At 35.7% G+C, this 22928-nt stretch overlaps 1 protein-coding gene across 6 annotated transcripts in view; it reads left to right on the top strand.

Annotated features, from left to right (window-relative positions):
- Window positions 1-22928, top strand: part of LOC128868622 (longitudinals lacking protein, isoforms H/M/V) — an 88908-nt gene that overhangs the window by 35029 nt on the left and 30951 nt on the right. Inside the window, exon 1 of one of the 6 annotated variants that reach the window (XM_054110919.1) lies at window positions 4909-5194. The exons of the other annotated variants lie outside the window; for them this stretch is intronic. Coding sequence (XP_053966894.1) covers window positions 5123-5194 — 72 coding nt within the window. The 5' untranslated portion in view covers window positions 4909-5122. Of the gene's footprint in view, window positions 1-4908; window positions 5195-22928 lie in introns of those variants that run through there. 6 annotated transcript variants of the gene reach the window in all.

Genomic DNA, 22928 nt, shown 5'->3' with positions numbered 1-22928 from the left:
AACACTGGGCCATTGTATCGTTTTTTGGAAGCGAAATGTGAAGATTTTAGAAAAGTATCTATTTTACATAAATAGAAATTGTCGATTACTTATTATCAAAGCCGTCGGGTGACTCTGCTTTACAAACTCTGTTAATCGTAATTTTAATTAACTTACAGGATAATCAGTCGAGTATTTTACTTTCTATTAATCAAAAATGGCATTCTAATAAGTAAGTTATGTTAAATAATCGAATAAACTGAATAATTGATTACTCATTTTGCTCGAATAACATCGCGAGAAACAAACTTCAGTAGCACCTGACCGGATGTCTTTTACATTTTTCTTATGCTTATCGGGGTAAGACCATCAACTCGTTCGGACGGACATGCTCTTCTTAGTTAAAACAGTTGAAAAATTTGTTTAGTGGAATTTACAGAAATTATTATCCAGGTTCCGAGGAAACGCTTCAAAATAAAAATTCACATACACTGAAACATATAAACTAATTTGACTCCAATAATGCTTTTTTCAATTTTTTGACGAGAAAAATATTCGAGCTGCATATATCTAACCACCTTAAGATGTATTCATCAGTTTGTACGATTCTTACCTAGCATTAGATTCTGAGCTATCTCTTTTTTATTTGAAACTGTAGAACTGTATATATTCATATTCGTTCAAGTGTTCGAAACGGCTATACTGCCTGCACCTCGCCTTTTGTCCTCTTGAGAGACTCAATTCCCTCGGACGCCACAATAATATAGAAAATATAGCACACCTTTTAGGAAGATGTCCTATTTGGAAACAAATCAGATATTGGTACTTTGGACAATTTTACTTAGACCGAGATGAAGTTAATAATAGATTGAATTAAATTGGTTCAGGATGCAATAGTTTAGTTAGGATTGCCCATAGTGCTTTAAAATATAGACAGTTAATTGTAAACGAATATAATATACATAGCTTTGTGCGTTTGGAACAAATTTGGTTTTCATGTATATTTTCATAATAAAAAAATAGTCTATCTATCTATCGATCTATCGACTAAATCTCGACATTCAACCATGTTTTTTATACTGTTATTATATCAGTACATTTATATTTTTAGCCATTTTTGTTTTATTGTAGACCAAAAAGTGATAATTTTATTTTTCTCCATCAAGGTTACAATTATTTAGATACTTTGTTCTACTGTACCTCAAACTTGTCTCATTCTTGGCGGAAACCCCTAGCAACTTTGATACTTTCGTTTGTGTTAGTGCGTCAAAAGCGTTTTTTTTCGTTGGAATTGGTGTGTATGTGTACCTGAATGAATATGTATGCAAATACATACACATTCATTCGTACTCGTGTGCATGTATGTATGTATGTAAGTCGAGTTCTTTGGCAACTACTTTTGTATATGGTTACATACACACATATATCACTGCTATTGTCATGATTATTGTTGTTATACTGTAGTTGGCATTTTTTCAATTTTTTCTCTTGTATGGCTTCCTTCGTCGGTTCCCCATTAACCACCATTCTTCTTACTCGCTTGTTCATTTCGGTTTCTTATGACTTTGCTTTCATTTTATGCAACCACTGAGGGTGGCTCCCCCCCATTTCTTTGCCCTTATTACAATTTTTCTCTACGTTTGCACGCTCAAATTGTTGTTGCTTTTGCCTTCTCAATTTTTATTTTCTGTGCAGAATTTTTTTTAAAAAACCGTTGTTTCTTTTTAATCTTAACGGTATGATGGGATTTGTCTGAGTGAAATGGAAATATAGTTTCGTTTGTGTCTTGTGTCCAAGAAATAACGTTGGTGGGACACGGGACTACGGAGGTGGTGTTTGGAGAAAGAAAACTCTATTGAACAAAAAAAGGAAATTAAATGGGAGAAAAAATACAACAGAGTAAAAAATACCGTAAAAAACAATTGGTGAACGCGTTTAATGCTTTGCAAGTATCATATAGTACTATGCTCTGGCAAATGTAGTCCCTCGCATGGCCAGGTTCACGATTTAAGTTAGTTTTACCACCCTCGCCGATTAACTGCAAATACATAACATACATACCTATATACGGACACATATATGTATGTACATATATACGCATGTATGCTGGCATGTGCAATCACAAATGTGCATACATACATACATACGTAGTGGTCCTATATTTTCCTTGGGCGCAACCTGAATGAAGACCTTGAGTCTAAGAAATCTAATTGTAGATATTATGAATTCGAAAGTTACGTAATTGCTAAATTAATAAAAAATTGAGGAAACATTTCGTAAATAACATTGAGAAAAAATGCATACAAACATACGTTCAACGCTTTAAGGATTAGCTGTGTGGCATTAGAAAAGAACGGCGTATTTCAAAATTTTAATTTCTTCTGACTCAAATGTGAATCTGCGTATACTAATTGCATGTGCAACATAGTCTTATAAATATATACTTATATATTCGTAAGTATGGATGTAGATGTACGAGTATATTGAAGCTGGCATTGATTCGCTCCACTGTGCTATCCTTCCACTTCCGATACGTAGATGGTCAGACACATTGGCAGACCTGTGTAAATGAAAGCAAGATGGAAGCGAGCGACCAGCCCGGTCGGCGAAGCGACAACTTGTGTCATTTGTGTTTTTGTTTCAATTTTTTTTTGTCTTCTCTTTCGACTCTTTACTCTCACCGCTGTCGTAGATTTCGCTATGTTTCGTTTACTTGCCTTTTTCTTTGTACTCATTTTTTACAAAACTTTTTTATGTATAAAATGAGCGAGTATATGAGAGTTTTTTTCCCGTTAGTGTTGAGCGTTGAATGGTTTGAGGATATGCGGGTTGCAGGCTCATGGCCTATTGGGTGTTTAAATGAATCGCCACTATTTTTTTCAGCTGCTGCTGGTTTTTTGCTTTTAAATATGAATGCTGTTGTTTTGCTCAGTCATCTTGTAAAGACCGTGCGAATTCGCTATCTACAGCAAGTTGGGTATGTGCTTTTTCAGATGGAAACCAAAGAAGCTTCATTCTTCCAGCATGAACGGCCAATCTCGAAAATGTGCTGTGCAAATGCATTGTTTGATTTCAGATTTTTAAAAATTTCTAATTTATTCCCTCCATCTCCACCCTTGCACCACCCGAGCAGAGTCTCACCTGATATGTACAATAGACTCGTGTAACTTAATACCAGTTACCAATAATGAAATACATATCAACGCTCACACACACAGGTTATGGTTGTGTCGTGTTCATAATTTGGACATTTTTGTCTTTTTTTGTAAAGGTGTAAGCCACCTCTGCATGGATTTGTAGAATCATTAAAAACCGGTTTCAGAAGAAATGCTAGTTTGTTACTTTACAAGCTTTGACCGAGCGAGCGCTTCGCTAAGACTTGCCATGTGCGTAAATAATATTTCTATCCACAAATTTGTAGAAGTTTGAAAAATTTGCCATCGCCTATCGATGTCGTTTGGATCTGAATCGTCGAAATCCTGGATGCAGGATGTAGTTGAATATCTGTCGTTAAACGCATTAATATGCGTCACTATGTCATAACGGTTTGTGGATTATAGAGCCATATAGTTACCGATAAGAAAATATAGATACTTGTACACACAGCCGTACATTTATAACAAGAAATTAGCCCATCGGAACCAGTTTTTTCCCTTTCCCAAGTCTATTTGCCACTTTGCATATAAACGTCATGATAAATTTATATACATACATACATACATACATACATAGTATGTAGTTGCTGTTGTTTATGGGTATCTATGTATGTACATACATAAGGATTGCTATTATAAGCGCGTAAGAAACGATTCTTGGCTGCAAGCCTTTTGCAGATATAATTCTTTATTTTTCCCCACTGTACACACAATTTTTTTCTGTTTATATGTACTTCGATTTTTTCTTTTACTTTCTTTGTGTGTGTGGATTTTTTCCAATTTTTTCGCTCTCACCACTACTTCAGACTTCACCGCCGCCATCGCCTTCACCATACCATCACCATCGTTGTTTCATGCCGTTCCTTAGCTGGCTCGATGGCTTACTGGCTGCCTGGGCGCTAATCGTCATCGTCTTCTGGCATCATCTTTTATTTGTAATTTGTTCATCATCGGCGTCGTCGCAGTTGTCGTTTATCGTTGGTTGCACGCTTGCCAGGTCGCTGGTAGGCTGGTTGATGTGTCGGTCGTAATGACTGAAATCGTGTGATTGTCGGCAATGACAGATTCGTAAATCGGGCTATTTCGCGGTGTAAATTAGAATCAGGTCTATAGTTTTGATATCATGTAAACATTATCATCATTAACTGTTCAAAAAATTACAATTACAATTACAATTAAATTTCCCAGGCTTTCCGTTTTAAGTCTGGATCGTTGTTATACTTTCAACTTAATCAAAGGTGCCTATAATTTTATTCCATATTCGATGGACGTTAAAGTGAGAAATGATGTTGATCAAGCACAAGTGAGCTTTGGTACGAACGGTCGAAGTTAAGAAATAACTATATCAGTGCCGAAGTAAGTTGCTAAAATTACGAAAATTACGAAAATCAGAATCCAGTGCACAGCGGAGAGTAGTATATCTCGCCTAAGCTGGTTATTGAAACTAAAAAATTTCCCTTTCGCTGAATTTTCCATTTTATATTATTTGGTTGTTTTCCGCTTTCTTAAGAACTGGCTGACATTTACTCTCTATATTCGCTGATGTTTTTATATGTCTTGTGTGCTGTTTTGCTCACCATTTCTATTTGTTCGGTATTTTCCCTACTTTTATTCCGGTTTTATTTTTACTACTCTCAATTTCAAGTTCGTCAGACGATTTTTATTATTATTTCTCTTTTTCTCGTCTTCTTTTTCTTGCTTTTCTATTTAAGCTTACATTATGGCTCCGTCGTATCGTGCTCTATACGCGCGAGTATCGTAATTTTTCGCACACATGCATGAACACACATGCGGACACACATGCACTTACTCACGATTTACGGCTCAGGACGCACATATGCGGCGTTCTCATATTTTCGCGACTTTAATGTTTTAGTTACATTATAAATACTTGTTTTGACCGAAAATGTTGAGAAAAGCGGGCGAGCTTTAATAATTTTTGTTGTCGTAAACCGCTGAGAAGTTCTACTACAATCTCCCCTTAAAGAATGGTGTCGTCCTCTAAGTATTATTTTCATGATGATGATGATGATGCAGTACCGGAACTTTTAACGGAACATGTGATTATTGAAGTTATAACATGGATTGATAAAAATAAAACCTAACTGCAAAAAAGAAAAAACTAAAACAGCAGTTTAGTGAATAAATAAACAATTATGTAGTAAAAAAAAAATTGAAAAAATAGTTAGAAAAAAGGATCTCTTTACAGACATGCATACATATATATTATATTATATGTATGTAAATCAAAAATAAAAATAGTGTGGGGTGGAGAATGGTGTGCCTGTCCTGAATACTTATGAGCAGTGCAGTTAATCAGAAACATTTGTAAAATGCCTAAATATGTATGTATGTGCATACATGCATATATTCAAATCCAACCTAAACTGTTGAGTTTTTGATCTTCTAGAGTGTTGAATATCTGTAAAGCTCCAATAAATCCATAGTTTTTATGTTGATTATTTATATGAAAATACTGGAAAGCCCACACTCCTTAAAAATGAAAAGTGCAACAAAGCAAAATCGACCAAGAATTATATTCAATAATGAAATTTTCCGTGCAAGCGTTTCAAACAAACAAATAAACGAATAATGTTTTGAATCATACTATACAATATAAAATAATCACGAGTTCGATCCAAAAGCGACGTTGTCCATACTATTTGTGTATTGAAATATCCGGAAAGGGAATTCAAAGTATCAAGCAAACCTAATAAAATGATTGAAAAAACCTTCTCTTTTTTTTCATATATTCATAGCTGAACGAAAGACCTTTTTTGCATAAAACCAGCAAGATGGAACAACCTGATTTAATTGCCTTTTCCTATTATTAAATCATAGTTTTTATAATTTTATAACTTTTTTGATAACAGATGCTCCTAAGTATTTAGTTTGCATTTAATATTCGATTTCCAACATATCGAGTATGGAGTAATGTAATGTCTGTTAAATCGCTGTGAAATTGAAGAGTCTTGTGAAAATAATGAATTATTTCACGTAGTCGAATAATAGCTACCAATAATAATTATCAATAACATGGCGTCAAAAATAACGGCCTCTAGTGAAGATCGATCCGATTTTTGGCTGTACGGCTTTGATCAACTTGCTCTCATTACATAGCATTCGTTCATCCATTCATTAACAGATGATTGATTTATAACAAAAATAGACTGAATTACTTCTGCGAAAAAAAGGAACGAGAAAGAGTTTGCATTTTTAATTTCTGGTATCTGGTATTATATTAGTTGGCAAAGTTAGCTAGACACGATATTCATAATATGTACTTGCACATATCGCTCGTTTGAGGAAAGAGCTTCATAATTTTGAGATAAGTTTGCCGAAATGGCCGCCAGCTCTTCTATTACGGTGTAAGTCATGCGAGTCACCGGGCAGCGCATCGGAAGGAGTCTATATGGTTTGTAAGCACAGACCCACACGGTACAGACCCCCTATTGCGGCGAGCAATACGCTTTTCCAAAGTACTATTCCATAAGTCAGTTGACAGGTGCCAGACGATTAAATAATAGGCACGGTAAAGCGCAACTTGCTGCATATTCACAGGCAAGTGAAATAATATGGGCATCTCGTAAAAGGAAAAAGCGAAAAACATAATAATTATCAATTTTGTTTGCAGCCTTGGTATCATTAAAATGTATGTGTGAAGTGTTTGATTAAGCACTAAAAGGCACACTACCTTATTTTTAATGTTTTGACTGATAATTTTGTAGCAGTAATGTTTGAATATGATTTCGGATATACGACCGCTAAGACTGGCGCGTTCCCCGTATGTACATAAGTATGGGGAATGTTTATGCTGCTAGCACAACAACAACACCGGCGCATATAGGGCATAATCTGGAATCTGGAGAACCATTTTTGACACACTCTTCGCAACAAATCGGTAATAACACATCGAATATTGACTTAAAAATACTTAATACATTTCCTGTTAACAGATCCATTTTGTGAAATTAATCGTTCGTCAAATGTAAATTTTCGGGCGTGCCAATGCTCGTTAAATTTCCCGAATTTAACCATGTTTTCAAAGTAAATTGGCAAACGTTACTCCATCGGGAGTTGTTTATGATAAATTGCTAAGCCAACTAAAATAGAAACTACCGAATACTGTAAAATCGGCTGTCACAGACAAAAGTCTGTTTGAAGTTCGCAATTTGTAGTCAAGAAGAATCTGGGAATGCACACACCTTGTAATTTTTTTACTAAAACACTGCAATCTAATTTGTTTTACCCGCGAAATTAAAAGATGGCCAGTGTACCTGAGAAAGACTTTCATGTGGAAGTCATCATGGATTAATTTTGATATGGATTTGTAAGTTATATCCAGATCTCTAGCCATGACTTTCTGCTTCCTCAAGAAGTATCAGTGAATTCGCTCCCCCACCACAGCTTTTGTAGCTCTACTCGTACGAGCAACGAGCGGAAGTCCGGTTGTGACTCTCCACCACCTAAAATGAATCGACTTTGTACGAAGAATGGCTCAGTCAAAATCTATACTCATCGCACCAATGGCTCAGTCAAAATCTATACTCATCCATCATATGGATTTGTAAGTTATATCCAGATCTCTAGCCATGACTTTCTGCTTCCTCAAGAAGTATCAGTGAATTCGCTCCCCCACCACAGCTTTTGTAGCTCTACTCGTACGAGCAACGAGCGGAAGTCCGGTTGTGACTCTCCACCATCTAAAATGAATCGACTTTGTACGAAGAATGGCTCAGTCAAAATCTATACTCATCGCACCAAGCCCAGTACTGTTATTAACAAAATGTTTAATAAAATGATACTGAAGTATTTGTAACCGATGTACATTTTTACATTTCAAATTTCGGCTTTATTGTTATTAAATCCGCATTTCTCGACGATGGAGTATGAGTATGGAAAATTAATTGCTAATGAATTCTATAACCCATCATTTTCCCTGTTAAACAATTTTTAAAAAAGCTGAACTGTTTATAGATAACAAAAATACTTATAGCAAAAAAGCGCGTTCGACTTTTGTACAACAATTTGTTAACAAAATTTCAATACTGTATTGTAATGGATGGCGAAGCATATGTCAAACTAGATTTAAGGGGTTATATACAGTTAGAAGGCCGAAAAAAGCGAATTTTCCAGAATTTTTTCTGAGAAAACTTTAAAATTTATTGGTCTAAAAATGTGTGTATTTATCATGTTATCTTTTTTAAGACTTAGTATTAGTAAAAATATTTATTTGGAATGGAGCTACAGCTGATCTCCGGAAGCTCCTCTCAAAAAAGACGTTTTGCTGTGACCACTATATCTCTGAACTGGATCCTGTGAAATTAAAAAACCAAACAGATTTCGTTAAAGTAATGTTAACTCTAGTAATTAATCGAAGGAATAAGCAAAATAAATTTATTTTGACAAAATGGCAGTTTCTCAAATTACAAAAACAAAATCGATTTTTGAAATTTCGCCCTTAAATTGTTTATAAATAATATAATTGTTATTAAAAAAATTACAATTATAATTGTTTTTAAAAAAAAATATATACATATATATATTTATCGGTGAGAAAAAATCGCCGATCAATTACTAAAAAATATATTTAAGAGAGAAAAACGCGTGTAAAGTATGAAAAGCACTTTGAAGGACTCTGAAACGCATTTTCAAATTTGCGTGTAACCTCGAAAATATTCACCGGAACGATATTAAATTGTCTGGGTGTATTCTTAAATATATTTACATTAAGGAAAAAATAAATAAAAAAAATAAATTTATTTTTTGAAAATTCTATGTGGCAAATAAACGTCAAAATTTAAATATTGAAAATTAGATAAATTTGAGAAAAATTATGTTTGGCAAGTAGTATGCAATTGAAAAACAGGGCATTTGTATCATCGTCGACAAAGACGATTTACTCTAAAGAGTGTTTCCAGAAGCGGGTGCTGCCTGTTTTTCAACACCACGGATCGATCACCTGCCAAATTTTGACCTGAACTAGTCGGTATACATTATTCCAAAGCAACCATGAATTTGTACCTGGCGAATGAAGTAGACGTTTTTTTATTTATTTATTCCTAAATAAAATGAATAATATGAAAAACATGAATCCACAACTCCGCCACATAAAGAGATTTTGCTCAAAGGGAGCAAATATGCTGAACAAGTTACCAGAGACGGTGTTCAGAGGCAGTTAACAAATATGCTCGGAACATTTTTCCACAACAGAGAACTATAAATTTTTGTCACTCGATTATTAAAGCATAATAAATATAATTTCTTTCAAGATAAATCTACCGGAATATTAGCTTTTTTTCGAAACTTATTGATATTTTTAAGCGTACTGATTTTAACTGAGCCGTGCTTTATTTATACTGACAGTAAATGCCACAATTGTTGCAGATGTAAGTTTATTTTATTTGATTCAAATTACAGAAAACATAAATTAAAAAAATATATAATATAAATTCTGACTCAAGAGTAATTCTAGTAAAAAAAATAGCAGTTCTCAACCAAGTGTTTCTTGTAGTATTATATTAGACAATGTTGTTATATCCTGATATTAAAATGCCATCCATCATGCTCCAATGATTTCCATTTTTCTCTGATTGCAATAAAACTCATCTAACACATGGGAAATATTGGTTTAGACTGCTCAAGGTTGGTGATTTTTAAACAAGCGATACGTTTGAAGACTGCGTTGAAACTTTACTTGCCCAAGGTCAGTTTTGTGGTTCAGAAAGTCCGAATTTTAGACGTTTAGTGGCATTGCTTGTTCGGTCAATTAACCCTTTCGCTACATCTTTTTATTGCGCCATCCAAAAAATCCAAATTTTTGTCTGAGTATTTATTTTAGGACAAATAAAAATACAAATAAATTTTGTTTTTATTTTTTTTGTTAAGTGCTTTTTTTTTAATGTTGCCATATGGCAACAAATGTTTTGTATTGGTTTCAATCGCAAATAAACTTCTTCTGCAATCTAATGCAAGTTAACACCTTACGAGAAATTTGTTGCTATATGGCAACAAGCTTAGTTTTAAAAATTAGCACAGCTTTTAAAGCTGCGAGCGAAAAAATATTTACATGCCAAATGACAGATTGAACATTTTTCTATATACTTTATTCAAAAATTGTTGAAAACATTTACCTATTAGGACTATGAATAAGTTCGTGCGGGTTTTTCGAAATTTGAAACTTTATTGACGTAAAATGGTTACAAATTTAATATTCAAAATATTGTCCATCGCTTACTACTACTTTTTCCCATCTTTCTGGCAATTCACGGATTCCCTTTGTGAAAAATTCGGTCGGTTTTGCCGCAATCCACGAATCGATCCATTTTTTGACTTCATCGTAATTACGGAAGTGCTGGTCAGCCAGGCCATGTTGCATCGATCGGAAGAGATAGTAATCGGATGGCGCAAGGTCTGGACTATACGGCGGGTGGGGTAGGACATCCCATTTGAGCGTTTCTAAGTATGTTTTGACCACTTGTGCAACATGTGGCCGAGCATTGTCATGTTGCAAAATAACTTTGTCGTGTCTATCGGCGTATTGCGGCCGTTTTTCTCGCAGTGCTCGGCTCAAACGCATCAATTGTCGTCGGTAGACATCCCCCGTAATCGTTTCATTCGGTTTCAGTAGCTCATAATACACAACACCCAGCTGGTCCCACCAGATACACAGCATAACCTTCAGGCCATGAATATTCTGCGCCGACGTCGATGTTGAAGCATGGCCAGGGTATCCATACGTTGCCCGACGTTTTGGATTGTCGTAATGGACCCACTTTTCATCGCCAGTCACAATTCGATGCAAAAAACCCTTTCTTTTGTGCCGTTGAAGCAGTTGTTCGCATGCCATAAAACGGCGTTCAACGTCTCTTGGCTTCAATTCATACGGCACCCAATGGCCTACCTTTCGGATCATTCCCATGGCTTTTAAACGTTTGGAAATGGTTGATTGATCAACTCCCAAAGTTTTTGCAACCTCTTCTTGCGTTTGAGCCGGATCTTGATCGAGCAATTCCTCCAATTCGGTATCCATGAACTTTGGCGGCGCACCCTCGCGTTCTTCGTCTTCCAAGCCAAAATCACCACTTTTAAAGCGTGCAAACCACTTCTGGCACGTTCGCTCAGATAGAGCATGCTCACCATAAACTTCCACCAAGATACGAAGACTTTCGGCTGCTTTTTTCTTCATATTAAAATAATGAAGAAGAATTCCCCGCAAAAACACATTATTTGGCACGAAATTCGACATTTTCAAGTGTGGTAAAAATATTGTTGTTTACGCTTCAAATAAAAAACTTATACTGACGTTTGTGCCTTACGACAGTAGCTCTCCAATGAATGTTTGGAAATGTGGATCGATGGAATAATAATCAAGTTACGCCATCTGTTGTAAAACCGCACGAACTTATTCATAGTCCTCAAAAATCTAAAAATGCAAAATACAAATTTCAGAATGAAGTGCGATATGCCAGAAGGCTTTCTTTAAAAATGTTGTATTACCGATTTATAATGGGCGGTTATTATTTATTTTATTTCTGTTTAACCATTAAACTTCAATTTTTGATAAAAAGTAAAAAAAAAAGTTGATATTTTTTACAAGAGTGTTGACGACCTTTTAAAGTTTACTGTTGCCATATGGCAACAATATCGCGAAAGGGCTAAGAACTATTTGAAAAAGTAGACTGCCGCTGTAGCCGAAAGGGTTCGTGCGTGATTACCATGCCATAGTGCCCGGGTTCAAAACCCCAGTAGGTAAAGGAGTGTAAGCGCCCAATAAAGGGAGTAAGCACCAATTATATATGTACATATTTATATTAAAGTAGCAAATAGCGCCATAAACACTACAGAATATCAGTACAAACCTTATGAATGGTTTCGGCTAATAACTTTTACGGTTCACGGTGTAAACTTAACCAATCAAAACAGGTTGAAAGTAAAAGCACGATTTTAGAATCCTTTGATTATGATTTTTCGGCCAATATCTAACTTCGGAACAAACTCAGTATAGTTTTCACCACTCAGTGTAGGTTTCACCTTAGGAAATACATACAAACATTCGGCAAATAAAGATATGATTACTTGACTAGAAACCTTTTCACCGGCAATGCAGAATAAGTTTGGCTTCATTTGTACACTTAATGAGACGAAATGAAAAACAAGTCTAATACGAGCAAAAGTTATGAATGGCTATACAGTAGAAGCCCGATAAGTACAATTGGAAAATTTCAGCAATGATTGCACTTAGCGAAAAATTGCACTTTTGCGAATTTCTCCTGTGGATCGAGCAATACCTTAGGAAAAATATTTTAACTCTATTCAATGCAATTAATGAGCTCAAAAGGTCGATATTCAAGAAAAATGAACACATATTTATTGAAATTAATACAAAGAGATCAATGTGGAAGGACATATGAGTGTGTGCTCCAAAATTCAATTATTTTTTTTGGAAAAACTTTGTTATTTTCGATTGCGTTTTCTCGTATCACTTTTCATGTGCTTTTGATTGGATATCATGCAAACAAGCGATCTGATTGAATGACAGTACATCGTTCTGTTCACCCCATTTCAAAATTGTATTGGCACAGCCAAAAACATGCTGGACTTTTTCGGTTGTTTCTTCTTGAGTAGTATCTTCCGGTTCATTGGCTTCACTATCACCTTCATCTATTCCTAATTCCAAAACCCAATTGCGGATTTCATGTGTGTCTGCTTCACCCACATAGTTTTCGACCATCTCATTTATCCGTTGTAATCTCCAACAAGAAGGGGGTCGTCAATTTCGATATCCAATGGCATATCGTCTGGATTAGATTCAATAATCGCGTCAACTGTTGGGCTTGTACCCAATACGCTTTTCCAGCATTTAGCGATCGTTTCAGGGAGCAATTTCCCCCATACTTGGCTCAACATGATCACGGCGGTTTTCAAATCAATTTTCTTCAATAGTTCATGTAATGAAGAATTTTTTTCACTAATTATGGTTTCCATTAGCAATGTTTTGTATTGAATTTTTGTCAAGTTAATAACACCTTGATCCATTGGCTGTAAACTCGCTGTGCAATTTGCCGGAAAATACATCACTTCGATCTCACCACAAACTAATTCTTCTTCGGGCGGATGAGATGGGGCTTGATCCAGCAAGAGTAATGCTTTGGGTGGAACATCATTTTCTTTGGCGAATTTTTTCACTTCCTCGACAAAATGATCAAAGAACCACTTTTTGAAAATACCCCGCGTCATCCAAGCAGTCTTGTTTCTAGCATAATTCACCGGTAGACGAAAATTTTTAAAACAACGCGGATTCATAGATTTGCCGATCGTTAATGGTTTTATTTTGTGGCTGCCATCACCATTTGCACACAAAAGAAAACTGATTCGATCTTTTGAAACTTTGTTGCCTGGAGCACTCTTTTCATCTTTCGAAACGTAGGTTTTATTTGGCAAAAGTTTCCAAAAGAGCCCCGTTTCATCAGCATTATATATTTGTGATGTTACATATCCTTTTTCAGCGATTTTCGCCGTCAATTTTTCCTTAAATGGCTCAATGGCTTCTGGATCACAAGATAATGATTCACCAGTCACAGTCAAATAGCGAAGTCCGAAGCGTTTCTTGAATCGCGAAAACCATCCATCACTTGCATTGAATTGTTCTCCATCCTTTTTTATTTCATCAAATATTTTTAATGCTTTGCTTTTCAATATCAAGCTAGAAACAGGAGCATTTCGTCGCCGCTGATTCATGAGAAACTGGTACAAACGCTTCTCGAGCTCTGTATGATTGCCAAACCGCAAAGTTTTCCGTTTATTTCGAAGTGAAAATGAATTGTATGCATTTTCATTTAATGAACGAGATTGTTTTTTTATTCGGCAAATCGTTGCGCAATCAACTTTGTATTCGAATGCAAGATCTCGTTGTTTAACGCCTTTTTCAATTTTTTGGAGAATCTCATCTCTTTCTTTCAATGTAAGAAAATGTAGATTCTTTTTCACTTTTCCCATGATTTTATTTGATGAAAGCAAAAAAAAATGATTCAAACTCCGAACGATTGTTTTACTCTCAAGAACCAGCTTGAAACTAACGCGTGTTGAATGTCACAAGCGATTCGATGCCATATTTTATGATATCAGCGCTACAATTTTACAGTTATTTGTAAAAATCAAAAATGACAAAGCGAGAGAGCAGTGTTTTTGGTCGCAATAATTCCGAGAACCATAACTGTGCATTGCTATAAAGCTGTGTCTTCGCGCGGGATGAACGCGCCGTATTAAGTAAAAAATTTCTTCGAACAAGAATTCTTTTGCGTCCGAAAATTGCAATTTTTTATTGCTCTTTTCGAGTTTTCTATGGACTCAAAATCGAATTGTACTTTCCGCGAAATTGCAGTTATCGGTATTGCACTTATCGGGCTTCTACTGTATTGATTTGTTTACAGAAGCGAGAGAGATACTGCATTATAAAGAGAAGGCTTTACGATAGATAACTGAGAGTCACTGGGACTTCCGCCTGCGTAGTTCTCTTATAACAGCGTAACTTTTGTTATTTAATAATCATTGCTCGTTCCTTACAAACTTTTGGATATTTGGTTATTTGAGGTTGCTCGGAAAATATGTTTAAAGATAAAAAGATATTTTTGTATTTCATACGCGAACGAATAAGTTGCAAGTGAATGCAGCCATAGGAGTTTTAAGAATAATTTGAAAATTTTGATATATTGTTTTCGATTTCGTTTTAGAAGAGTAATAACTAGGAATAGGCTGGTACGTGACTACCATTCGGGAGTGCGTAGATTTGAATCTCTGTGCTTGAACATCAAATAAAAGAAAACATTTTTTCTAATAGCGGTCGCCCCTCGGCAGGCGATGGCAAACCTCCGAGTGTATTTCTGCCATGAGAAAGCTCCTCATAAAAACCATTTGCCGTTCGTAGTCGTCTTAAAACTGCAGGTCACTCCATTTGTGGAACAACATCAAGACGTATGTCATAAATAGGAGGAGGAGCTCGGCCAAACACCTAACAAAAATGTACGCGCCAATTATTTATTTTATTTTTAATAACTAGGATGCAGCACAAGAAATAATTTTCCTTATAATTTTTCTTGTGAATTTTAATGATCTTTAATAAGTATATTTTTTTAATATTGTTAATATTAATTTATTATTACTATTATTTTATTTTTAAATTAATTTACATAAAGTATTATAACGTACAAGCAACCTAGGCTTAGATTTTTAGATGTATTTTTATATCAGGTTGAGAAAAACTTATTTCGGGAGAAAAATCAGTGCCGCCTGAATCTTACGTCGTCTAGCGTAAAGGTTTGGCGAAAAAGGTTGCCCCACATGTTATCGATCGTAATGCCCTTTCTAATATCAGGTCAGTCCATAAGTTCGTGCGTTTTTTAAAGGTGGTTTTAAAATTAATAAAAAAGATGTTTAAAGTATTCATTAATCAATAATATATTTTCCTTCATTATTTACAACGTCTTCCCAACGTTTAGGCAAATTTTTAATTCCCTGCTCAAAAAATTGTTTGTCCTAGGAGCCAAGATACGCTTCGATATCCCTTTTTATAGCTTCTTTTGAGGAGTTGTTCTTGTTACTTATATGGGATTGAAGTTCACGAAAAAGGTGATAATCACAAGGAGCAATATCCGGAGAGTATGGTGGATGCGCCATTAGCTCCATTCCGAGCTTGTTGTTGTAGCAGCATAAACATTCCACATACTTACACACGGGGAATGCTGCTGGAGTGACAGTCCTTGGCCGGATATAAATCCGGGTCGTTTCGGTAGCGTAGAACCGACTGTTGTGGAAACTAGTCTCGTTTAGCTTGCCTAATGTTTGCCTTGCGGTATGAGGTCTTGCGTTGTCGTGGTGAAACAAAATTTTGCGTATACTCACCATAGACGGTCGATTTTTGTTAAGTGCCTCATTCAGGTTTGATAGCTGATGGGAATAATAATCAGCAGTTATCGTCTGGTTCCAGAAGTTCATTATAAACAATACATGACCCACCAAATAGACGGGAGAATCTTCTTGGGGGGAAGGCCATCTCTAGGGGTCGGTTCTGGTGTTTCATCTTTATCTAACCATTGGCGTTTGCGAACAGGATTATTGTAAAGGACCCATTTTTCATCACCAGTAACGATAAGGTTCAAAAAACTTTCATTTTCAAGCCGTTGCAGCAGCTCTTTCACTCTCTGCTGAATGTTGGCGACGGAAAGTCTATGCGGAACCCATTTTCCCAGCTTTGAAACCACTCCCAACTGAACCAGGTGCCTATGAACTGTTTCATGCGATGAATTTAACCTCTGAGCTATCATATCGACTGTCAAATTTGGCTCAGCTTCCACGAGTTCGAGCAAGGCGTCGGAGTTAAAGACTTCAGGACAATCAGCGCGCGACTAACGCAATATGTTTTAAATATTCCTTTTTTAAGTTTTAATTTAATTATTAGTCACTAAAACCAACAAACGGTATTTGTTTTAAATATTCCTGTTTTTTATTAATTTTCTTTATTAGTCACTAAAATCAACTGTTTAAACAGAAGTGTCTACTAAAACTAAAACTTAAGAGCTAATAATTCAATTTTTATGTTACAAACTTCCAAACTTACTTACAGCTACAGTAATCTTTAAACAACGGAAGTTCTCTTAAATAATGATCTTACTCTTAAAAGTAAGAGAGTATGTAACTCGCGGGGCATCCCACGTCGCAGCTACCACTTCGGAATTTTGAAAACCACGTTTGCGCATTCCTTACACTCACGGTATCTTCTCCGTGAAGAGTGTTTATTTCTGCAGCAGTACTTGTTGCATTTTTACCACTTTTATAAAAAAAATACCAAATAAGCCTCTTATATGCGTTCGAAGATTCCATTTTATTTTTTAACAACAAGTGCTTCTATCCGCGATTAAAATCATTTGTTGAATGCACAATATTTCAAAGAAAATATAAATAGTTCCGTTATATTCCGCGAATAATTTTTTGTATGCAAAAATCATACAAAAGTGAAATTATGGCTAAAATACGCTCGAACTTATGGACTGACCTGATACTTGAATTTGTTTTTCCAGCATGTATGGCAGAGTTGTCTTGCTGAAATACCGCGGCAGTGCCTGGCAGGGCCTCAAGTTAATCAAGACTTCTTCCAACAAATTTATGTAACCTGCTGAGTTCTACAGAAACCTACCCTAGCTACGTTGGCTGAGTCATGTCGTCTGAATGGAAACAAAGGAAGGCCTCCTCTGCGTTAGAAAGATCAGGTGGCGAAGAATTTGACCTCACTTCGTGTTTCCAACTGGCGCCGGTTAGCAGGAGAAAGAAATGACTGGCGCGCTTTGTTAAATTCGGCCAAAAACGCATAAGCGGTTGTCGCGCCAATAAAGAAGAAGAACTGAAACCTTGACTTTATATTTCTAAACTAGTCCATCACATGCGAGTGCTTTTCCTTTTCCCATGATGGCATTTTATTAGAATTTATCCCGTATTGAAATATTTATTTTATTTCTTTATTTCTTTCTGCTATTGTTTTTATAAAAATATCTGTTGATACTACAAAAAAAACCCACATAACGCAAAGTTTCAAACTTTCTGTGAGATGTTACGCCTTTTCTTCCATACATGCTTGATTTGTTTTGAATGAACCAAAAAACTTAGCACCACCAACAAAAAAATTGCCAAAAATCAACGGTATTTTGTAGTCATTCGAAACTTGCACCTTGTTATACTAAAATTCAATGGGCTATAAAACTGTATACCCAGTTGAAACTCAAAAAATAGGCTTCAAAAAGTATACTGAACACAATATAAAATAGTGTCGGCCAAAACATGCAAATTGTGCAGTTTGCCAACGATAGGGATGAGTAAGCAGTTGTAATGCTGTCGCTTCTCAAAGCCGCATATGTTAGCAGAAAGGGTTGAAGAGTTTTCAGGGGAGCAACTATTTAGCTTTATTAAAAAAACAGTTTTACGATATTTGAAACACTATGTGTTGAAGCTTATGATCGTATGTACATATATCACTGTGTATACCAGGGGAGCTAACCTGCGGCTCTTAGAAGGAATAGCCGAGTTCCCATACATTTTTGTGATATTATGTTTTTACGAATTTGCTACGTTTTTATCCAAATAAAATGTTTCCCAATAATTCCTCTGAGTTCGATCACTGGATTGCTAAGTCGATGTCGGTTACTGAATTTTGGTAATTTGTACCAGAATTGAAGTATCCTGTGTTAAAAAAGGCTGCTTGTCGAATTATTTCAATATTCGGAACAACGTACGTATTTGAATCATTTTATTCTACTTTAAAATTCGTTAAATCCAAACACCTCTTAGTATTAACTAACCAGCATCTCAAAGAATTACTGAGAATTGCTGTCATTAATTACTCACCAAATTTTAAATAATTGTCAAGAGAAGTAGAATAAAAGGGTTCAATATTTAAATTCAATACAATATATATATTATATATGGAAAATTTGGGCAAACTCGCAAATTTCCAAAAACACCATACTCAGAATATTAAGGGGGAAGTCTACTGTGACAAGGGAAAAAACAGGCTTATTTTCCGGATTTTATTTCTAACAAAATATTGCTCGTACATAAAATCTATTTAAACTCTTATCTTTATTATATATTTAAGTTTTTGAAAAAAAAATTTTAAGTCAAAATATTCAAAATGGCCGCTGTGGCACTTCTGCAAGCGCAGGTCCGCTTTTCTTAGGTGCCTAAACGGTGTACATGAAATCTTACGTTTCGGTGATCTAAAACAAAAAAACAAAATATTGTTATCATATACATAGTATTGACTCTCGTCTGACGTAGGATTATGTCGATAAAAAATTTTGGCGTTGAAAAAAAAATTCTTGAAATTTTTTTCTTTTTTTTTTGCCTAAAATTGATGTTACTATTGTTTATAACAATTTAACAAATAACGATATCAAAAAAATCCTATGTCAGACGAGAGACACTATTACAGAGAATATATAATTAAATTTTTAAGCTGATTCATTTATCAGAACTCGAGATATCGTGTACACCGTATACAAAAACTTAGTTTCGAGAAAAATGCGTTTAAAGTTTCAGTATAGCAGGTACGCGCTTTGGAGCGCTTCGGGAAAAGGTCGAAATTTCAACGAAGAAAAATTTAGCCAGCTGTAACACATATTGTACCTTATTTAAGAGGGTTCAAAGTATTTTTAAGCTAATAAAAAAAAATCGATTTTTTGAAAAATTCACAGTAGACTTCCCCCTTAAACAAATGTGTTAAGTCGACGCTGCTATATGGAAGTGAAACGTGGCTTGTTTCGAAAACGATCACGCATAAACTTCAATGCTTACCAACAAATGCTTGAGGTTAATATGCAGAATATTCTGGACCAACATAATAAGCAATGAAGAACTCTGGAGGTAAACGAACGAGAAGCCCATCTTACGCCAGCTAAAACGCAGGAAGTGGATTTGGATAGGCCACGCTCTTAGAAAACCGGCCCACAGCATCACAAGAGTGCCCTGACCCTCAGGGAAGTAGAAGCGGTGACCTGTCAAAGAAAACTGTTTTGTGCCGCCTCCGAACGGCAAACGGTTTTGTATGAGTATAAAATGTGTCGAACTATGCTTAATCTTTCGCCTTGCCTTAAAACAGCGATATATATTAGCCATGTGTTGGAAGGATTAAAATAAAAAGATGGTTAGATGGCAAGAGTCTCGAGGTAGACTTCAAGTAGCCCTTACGTGCCGTTTTGATGAAATAAAACGATATTAATTTGAATTTTTTACATGCCCTAGAAGAAGATTTGAGGAAGTTCAGATAAAATAATTCGCTATATGAAGTCCGATCAAAGACCAAAAACAGTTTTCAAAGTCATTGAACTATTAGTAATGTAACAAAAGTCTACAAAAATCATCTCCTATTTTCGCTGGTTTAAAAGTCAAAAAGTTTAAAAATCTGTTGACACAGTTTTATTTGAAAACCTTTTTCTAATTACAAAAAACTAAAAAATCCATGATTTACTATAAACAGCGTTGACAAAAGCCTACATACAGATCAAAGTTTCTAGCTTGCACACTGGTATACTGTGTTGTGATAACGGTAAGTACCGTTTGCTTTTCTTTTATGTTGCCCATTTACTAATATTTAGTTGAGTTTGAGATTTTGACACTTAAGTATCAAACATGGCTCCGCGAAAAGAAATATCAGTTGACGTAAGAAATTTGGTTATACAACAAGGAAAAGAAAAAAGTCATATGGTGAAATTTGAAAACTTTTAAACTTGAGTCGACTAAGATTTCAAACCATTGTATGTAAAAAACTTTAAAAATATTGGTTCTACCGATAATGAGCCGCGTAGTGGCCGCAAAGACGTATTTGATCCTCAAAGTAGTGGGAGAAGTAATTTTTCAAAATTAGCCGATGATGTAGCAAAAGTACATCAGAAAATTGTGTCATCCATCGGGCAAAAAAATCGGAGAACAAAAAACAACTAAAGCAGCTTTTAAAATATGCTGAAAACTCGGAATTATGCCACTTTTTTTTGGATATGCAAAATCCTACATTTATCGCAAAACAATCCGGAGCATATACATATACGGGCAGTATATGTCCGGCGCTAAATGACATTCATCGGAAGACACTTACTACCTTCCTAAACTCCCGACCTCTGAATCCCGTCATCGGAATCCAATCACCACCTATTTCAGATGAAGAGTTTAAGCTACCCCGACAGACCCGCGTAACTTTGGCATAGTTACGCAATTAGCAAACTAAACTCCTACCTGCCCAGAATTGACCCCGACATACCCAACATATGTCCAGCATATGAAGGCACTACCGTTAGATGAGCTAGACGCAGACGACCGGTAGCTACATTGCACTGACAGCACTACTATAACAACAACTACAACAAACACATCAGAAAAGTTTTTTCCATCCAGGAAGAATTCGAAGAACTCTGAGCGATAACAGTTTCCACAGTAGAACACCGCGCAAAACAGCCTTTAATATCTGAAAAAACCCGTAAACTTCGCTTGGAGTTTGCCAGAGCACATTAAGGAAAGGATGAGGCAAAAAGTTTTATTCACAGATCAGTCAGAGTTTAATATAATTAGCAGTGATGGAAGGGCAAAAGCTTGGAGGAAAAAAACACCGCACTTAATCCGAAGAATTTGGTATCAACTGGCAAGCGTGGTGGCGCCAACGTTGTGGGTTGGGGAGTCGTTGCAGCATCTGGAGTTGGAAAAATAGCATATATTGAACACAATTTGAAACCTTCGATGGATAATTTGGAGCTTGGAGCAGGCACGTGTTTTGTTTGCACCAAGACAATTAAAAACCCCACCGCAAAGCCCAGATTTAAATATTATTGGGCATTTATGGGAGGTTTTGGAACGCAAAATTAAAAAAACATTTTTTTAGTGCTGCTATACTCAAAGGTCGCATAATAAAACTCTGGACCAGAGTAACATCTTTAGAGCTGACAAAGTTAGTTGTCTCGAAGCCACGTCGGCTTTGAAAACAAGGGATTTAGGAGGTGTATGTACACTTTTTGCCCATCACCTATAATTTATTAACTATTCTAGCAACTGCTATCATAACAACTTGGAAGAATTGAAGGTCATTTTCAATACTTCGTCGGCTCAAACATATTTAAGAAGCACGATGTTGCATGGGCGGTGGAATAGAATACAGCTTAATATCTATAGCGTGGATATAACAGGATCGTTGTCTTCTTGTAAAATCCAAGGTTGGCAAGTTTTTTCAAACATCTTTGCAGCTTACGGCAAACATGCTTTTTGGTAAACACAAATAAACAGCCAAATCCCTTTTCGGAAAAGCAGCCCCAAGCATGAACCATAAACATTCCCCATACATATATAGGATATAAATCCGGGCCGTTCCGGTAAAGTAGAACCGACTGCCGTGGGTTTTACTCTTTTAACTTGGTTATTTCTTTGCAAAACAAAAAAAAAATCTGTTCGCGAAGTTCATGGAGCACTGGCGGCATCATCGATCTTATTTCTTTCGAAATGAGGAAGGAGCTGCCGTTACGGTGAATGGCTATCGACCTATGCTGACTGTATTTTTTTTTTTTTTTTGTAAATTTATCACTAAACATCGACGAGATTTGGTTCTACCTTGCATTTAGCGCGTGTAACAATCGATTTATTGGACTGATTAAATGGGTTACATAATCCTAGCCGCGGCGGACATATGCCGAATATCGTATAAAAAGAAATAAATGCCGTGATATTATCTACCAGATTGTAATTAAAGAAAGACATTACAACAATATTTCTGTTTCGTATTATCATTTTAAGTTCTCAAGCTCTTAAAAAACACCCTCTACAATCGAGATACGAAATTTAATAATACAACATTATAAAATTGGTAAAAGTCAAAGGGTAATAGCAGGAATGGTTGGCGGTACTACAAAAATTGACTAAAGAGTTACAATGACGAAAAACGATTTGCTAACAAACCAAAATATGCTGGTAAGAAAGTGCTGAGTGTAGGTTCTCCAAGAAGTAAAATCAAAACCACGAGATATGTTAGCAAACACAAACAAGTTAATACTGAATGCAGTGCAATAGCCATCGGAACGCTTCTTTATGAGGCTGGTCTACATGGAAGAATTGCGCGAAAAAAGCCATTCGTTAGTGAAAAAAATAAGAAAATTCGTTTAAAATACGTTTACTTGCTACATGAATGATTTTGAGTTCCAGAAGAATGTAATTTTTGTTTTTTGAATTCAAATTCAACTTGCTTGGATGAGATGGGAGAGTAAGCGTATGGCG

Source organism: Anastrepha ludens, chromosome 6, assembly GCF_028408465.1.
Source record: "Anastrepha ludens isolate Willacy chromosome 6, idAnaLude1.1, whole genome shotgun sequence".
Lineage (NCBI taxonomy): Eukaryota > Metazoa > Arthropoda > Insecta > Diptera > Tephritidae > Anastrepha > Anastrepha ludens.
The sequence above is the reverse complement of the archived record's forward strand: the minus strand, read 5'-3'. Positions and strand labels throughout refer to the sequence as shown.